The sequence below is a fragment of the Diaphorina citri genome, unplaced genomic scaffold (genome assembly GCF_000475195.1).
Source record: "Diaphorina citri unplaced genomic scaffold, Diaci psyllid genome assembly version 1.1 scaffold224, whole genome shotgun sequence".
In the NCBI taxonomy this organism is placed as follows: domain Eukaryota; kingdom Metazoa; phylum Arthropoda; class Insecta; order Hemiptera; family Psyllidae; genus Diaphorina; species Diaphorina citri.
Window position 1 is genome coordinate 703,773 of NW_007377661.1, and position 5,755 is coordinate 709,527.

Consider the following 5,755-nt stretch of genomic DNA (forward strand, 5'->3'; position numbering starts at 1 on the left):
GTGGACTTTTGATTTTTAAATTTTTTAAAAGTTCGAAGTTTAAACTTTCTTAATTTGTGTGTCCGAGGACTCCGAGCTCTTTTTAATAATACACCCTTCTGATATTTGTTATCCTGGTCTTTTGAACATAGAACATACCACACAACTTTGTTTTCAAACATTTAAAATTCTGTGTACTACCTAAATTTTCATTTTATTTTTTGTTTGGAACTATAAAGATGTGTCCACACATTCGCGATCCCGTCTGAAACCGTACACTGTCTCGAGAACATAGATGCATCTCTTAACCTCGTCGAACGACGGGGTTGACTAAGTGTGGACACAGCTTTACAATGGACTAACGGAGGTCTTATCGTCCCGAAATAGAAGAGAAAGGATGGCAGGGTAGGAGAAAGCCAGCCGTTCCGAGAACGAGCCTTATTTGCTTGTGATAATGATAGAGTTCGCCTCTGGTGTTAATCGAAGCCGCTACCTAGTCCTTTCAAGGCAGGCGCGCTACTTACTTTCCGAGCTAACGAGGTGGGAATGGACATATAGGTAGGTACATTTTTTTTTTTGTTCTATTATGGGGACCTCAGCGGTAACGCGCTTGCTTACCATGCAGAAGGTCGCGAGTTCGATCCTACAGTCAAAATTTGCACTCGTATTTTGATTGTAAAAATTATTTGAAGGGGTACTTCTAGCTTGTGTTGACCCAACACCTGAATGGAAACTTCTCAATAGAAAGAGGGAAAATAACTTATGGACCTTGGACCTTCACAAAGTTACCGAGACTTCGATCAAGATGAAAAAAACTTCTCTCTATTTCAGTGGCGGGCCATTTCGCAGACAACTTGGTGAGTCACAGCTGGACTGTGTTGACTGTTAGGAGACTCATGGCATTGTACATCAGGGGGAACATCATCTTGTGATAAGGAAATAAGGAAAGCAAAAAATTGGAAACCTCTTGGGAAATACCCATTATATGACTCTTCATTAGTATGCCACATCACAACCTAAACTTTCTATAATCTATCATCTGAACACAGACTGCAAAGATATATTGTTAACAACAGATGTGAGATAATGGGCTTGATCGAGTGACAAGGAAAACACTAATCCATCAGGTAAATCAAGTGTTTGATTCATAGATGTTTTTTTTTTTGTATAAAGAGGTTCAACAGAGGGAACTATAACTGCTAAGGTCTTATCATCCCAAAATCAAAGAGAGAAGGAAGACAGGATAGGAGAAAGCCAGCCTTTCTGAGAACAAACATTATCCCATCAGGATAAAATCCTCCTAGGGTGGGAATTGAACCTGTGGGCTAGCACTTACAAGGTAGATACACTACCAACCAAGCTAACTATGCTGGCTATAGATGTTTTTTTAACATCACTGTGTAACTGCTAAGGTCCTATTGATAGGGGTATTGCCCTTCATTCAACAACCAGCTATCAGCCTACTCACACTCACATCAACTTTACCCAGCCTGGGAAAATCTAGTAGTATGTGGCAGGGTTGTATTCAGGATTTTGTTGGGGTTTTGGTGGGGGGGGGGGGGGGGAGAGAGAGTCTTGTAGATGCTCCAAATTTTCGAAGTCTTGCCTACAGAACAGGAGAAAAATCACTCAGATTGTCCACCCATCTAGATACCAACCATGTTGCTTAACTTCAGTGATCCAAATTGGCCAGTGGGAAGTAGTGCAGTCAACATACAATCACTGCTGTCCTGAATGAAGTGTTATCTATAGTTTCTACTGATGATCTTGGTTTTTTGTTTATTATATGTACTAGTAGTTAATTTTTCTGAAAAGAATTCTGATTTTAATATCCACCGATTTCCGTCACAGAATGAATCAGAAGAGGACCACCAGAAGGAAGACTACATTCATTGTAGGTCTGTGTGCAGTGGCCAACTTCATCAATGCGGCAGATAGAGTCATCATGCCGATAGCTATTATACCCATGAGACAAGAGTTCCAATGGAATCTTCATTGGCAAGGATGGATCCTTTCAGCATTTGCATTTGGGTACTTCACAAGTCAGGTAAGTTTTATACCCATGAAACATACCAACATCTTTCCCCCCCTCTCTAGATTTGATAAAAGAAACTGGAACAATACAAAGAGAGAAAGAGAATAGGATAGGGGAAACACAGCTGTTCTGAGAATGAATCTTATATGTTCAGGATAAAAGTTCACCATAAGTGGGATTTGAACCCTTAACACATTCCGTGCCACACCTGTTTTGTGTGTGTTTACTCTCAGGCCACCCACCAAAAAGTCAATTTTACAATGTATCTCACATGTGAGAGATGTGGCCTCTGAGGATAAAAAAAAAACAAGCAAAACAGGCCATGTCACTCATATATGAGAGACATTATCCTCATAGGTCACGTCTCTCATATATAAGAGACATTATTTCTGATCGGCATTAGGCTATTTTTTGTATCATATGACTTACTTTATAACTTACTTTTTATTTTTCACTTTTTCCATTCCAATTTTTGAAAGCTAAATATACTTTACTCATTAGATAATACTTGTTGTTCCACTCAAAACATGCTTTTTTTCCCCCCACAACTTTCTTATTATAAATAATCTATACAATGGCTCCAAGTACCAAATTGAAGCTCAGAGTCTCTACTTTTCATTCATCTCATGTAAGAGTAAAAACTGGGAAGCTTATAAGAGAGACATCAATAAAAGAGTGAAGAGTTGTGTCTCTCACATATGAGAGACACAGCATGGAATGTGTTAATCTAGCACTTACAAGACAGGAGTGCTATCGTCAAAATTAAACTAGGCTGACTATGGAATACATATTTAGGAGCACAGTAGCACTTCACCCCACTAAGTCATGAACGTTTGATAGTGCTATAAAATGTTAGAATAAGGGCTTGAAAATTATACCCTTTTCAGGTGATGGGAGCTTGTGCAGCCACTAGATTTGGTTGTAAGTCGGTCCTTACATTCTCTGTTCTACTGTGGTCAGTATCAACCAGTATTACACCTCTTGTGGCTCACTCCATACCTCTTCTGATAGTTACCAGGGTACTGCTTGGCCTGGGGGAAGGTTTTGGTAAGTACCAATGCTTTGTTTCACAATAGAACAGTAGTGTCATACAAAACAAATTGAAAAAAATTACTGCTTTTTTTTTTTTTTTTTTGCAAAGAGACGGCTTCACAGAGTATGATACAAATTAAAATTGGAATCTGAGCATGCAAAACATCACACAGAACAAATAAATACAGTTACTTATAACTGAAGAAAAAAAGAGTATAGGCGCGATAATTTTATGACTAGTAATAGCTATTTATAAGAAATCCCTTAGATCCCCCTTCCTCTTCCCTCTCTGGTGCTGCCCCCTCAGTTTTGAAAAACAGTATTCGAGAATCAGTTAATATTATTATGCATCGACAGAATTAAGCAGAGGTATAAAAATAAATATCGCTCATTATAATAATCAAAATGACGTCATAGTCACACCTGAGTGTTATCACATCGTCAAATTATAGATATATTAGATGCATAAATATCTACTTTGAAGATACCTGTAACAGTAGGAACCTTATCTGTTTAGAATAAAGTTCTCTCCGGGCGAGAATCGAACCCGCGACCTCGCGCATACAAGGTAGCCGCGCTACCCTTCAATCTAACTAGGCTGGCTTGTTATTACTACTATCAATATTATTTACTTTAAGAGCTATTCCTTGCCTGGAAGCCAGCCTAGTTAGCTTGGTTGATAGCGCGTCTGCCTTGTAAGAGCTAGGCCGCGGGTTCGATTTCCGGCCGAGGTGGATTTTACCCTGAACGGATAATTCCGGAGGATCTAAAAAAATAGTAGCATCCATCTTCCATCTCTCTACTATAGATGTTTTTCTCTTCTTTGTATATAGATGTTTTTCTCTTCTTTGTTTAGGTTATAGTTCTGTTCTGGGAACGACTGGCTTTTTACTATCCTGTCTTCCCTCTTCGATTTCGAGACGATAAGACAGATAAGACCTTAGCAATTACAGTTCCCTCTAGTAAACCTCTCAAAAAAAAGGAAAAAAATTCTTACCTGGAATACGCATTGAGTGTCTGGTACTGATGAAGAACTTGTGCGATGCTGGCACTGTGTGAGAATTCAATGTCGCGATCTCTATTCATGTCGGTATCCAAGCTTGATCTAGTACGAAGCAGCTTGGGACGTATCACTCTGAAATGCAAAAGAAATGTTCGAGACCGTTCACACACTCGTGAGGGATGAGTGAGTTATGAAAACAAAGTCCTACTCAATTCAATCTTCAGTGGACTACTCAATATAATTGAGTCAACTCACTCACTATAATTATGTATGTCATACACATATCTAGTTGCAATAATCCACTCGTAAGTGCGCGGCCAGAACGGCGACCATTGACTCTCGCCGAGACCATCGCAGAAAAAATACGCTTATATGAATACTATGGTCAAGGCTCCGTTGAGGACGCTTCTATTCATTAGCATGGTTTATTTTCTCTTGGGTCGGTACTAGGCCAGTAAGGCGAGGGTCGATGGTCGGTTCTTCCTTGTATGGTACTTGTGCAGAAGTCACGTCCGTGGAATATTGAATATTGCTACCAAAGGAACTGGCACAAACGAGCAGTGACCCTGATAATAACCAGGGGTTAGGTTAAACGCAAGAAGGAGTTTTCACAATTAGAGCAGTGATTAGTGTTATTAAAGGGTTAAGTTAAATAAAAAAAGGAGCTTTTCTTTTCCACGGACGTGACTTCTTCTTAATTACCAATGCCTACTAAAGGTTGATTTTTTCTTGAATTAACTGGCAATCTGAGTCCGACTTGAGCAGCTCGCATACTTATAGGTACTTTTTTTCTCCACTAGGTTGTATGCTTTTATGAAACAACCGGGAGACCGGAACGTATAAATTTGCGCTGCTTTACGATCTTTCCCCTTAGTAAATTCGGGACCTAGATGATTGGTTGGAATTGGCGCTCAGTAGCTTCAGCTTATGTAAGGTGTTTTTAACGGAGTTTTCTATTTCCCAAAAGTTTGTTGAAACATCGACCGGCCGTCGATCGACGAGGTGAATCTACGTTGTCAAGGCAGTGTGGACGGTTCAGTCGACATCGATCGATGGCCGGTCGACTATGAGTGGACTGTGGACACACCAATTACTTGGGGATTGATAATGAAGGTTATGAATTTATGATTGATAAATAATAGGTCATCGATGTTTTGAATTGTGAAAACCGGTAAATCCCGTTCAATAAAGTTCCTTTTTTTAAATTAATAATAAATAAATAATAGACTCTTGAGTGGAAGGTAACCACTATCCACCTAACCCTTAGAGCTCCATTATTGTGTGGTCAAATTCTCAAAATAAATGAGGATAAAATTCCATGCCTCGGCTGGGTTCGAACCCACGCCCCCCTGTTTACGAGGCAAGCGTAACCTAGATGATTGGTTGGAATTGGCGCTCAGTAGCTTCAGCTTATGTAAGGTGTTTTTAACGGAGTTTTCTATTTCCTAAAGGTTTGTCGAAACATCGACCGGCCGTCGATCGACGAGGTGAATCTACGTTGTCAAGGCAGTGTGGACGGTTCAGTCGACATCGATCGATGGCCGGTAAATTCGGGTAGAAAAAAGTCAACGGGAGTTATAACTTCGTTACCTCCCGGTTCTTACCTTTTACTGCCGGAACGGCATGCTACCTGTTTCGCGTCATTCGTTGTACATCCAGCTCCCATCTTGGCGTTAGAATGGTCACCCTCGTCACTCACAAGATAC

General features: G+C 40.1%; 1 protein-coding gene across 1 annotated transcript; it reads left to right on the forward strand.

Moving 5' to 3' along the window:
- The first annotated feature begins 884 nt into the window (after window positions 1–884).
- On the forward strand, window positions 885–3,126 carry LOC108252017 (probable anion transporter 1, chloroplastic). Its single transcript, XM_017442796.2, has 3 exons — window positions 885–1,106; window positions 1,831–2,026; window positions 2,902–3,126. Exons 2-3 carry the CDS (start codon window positions 1,832–1,834, stop codon window positions 3,088–3,090), a joined length of 384 nt encoding a protein of 127 aa, XP_017298285.1. The 5' UTR covers window positions 885–1,106; window position 1,831; the 3' UTR covers window positions 3,091–3,126.
- Window positions 3,127–5,755: the final 2,629 nt, after the last annotated feature.

Coding starts and splice junctions, on each gene's coding strand:
- LOC108252017 (XM_017442796.2), top strand. CDS start 1,832: ATGAATCAGAAGAGGACCACCAGAAGGAAGACTACATTCATTGTAGGT. Junction 2,027..2,901: donor TTGGGTACTTCACAAGTCAG/GTAAGTTTTATA, acceptor TACCCTTTTCAG/GTGATGGGAGCTTGTGCAGC.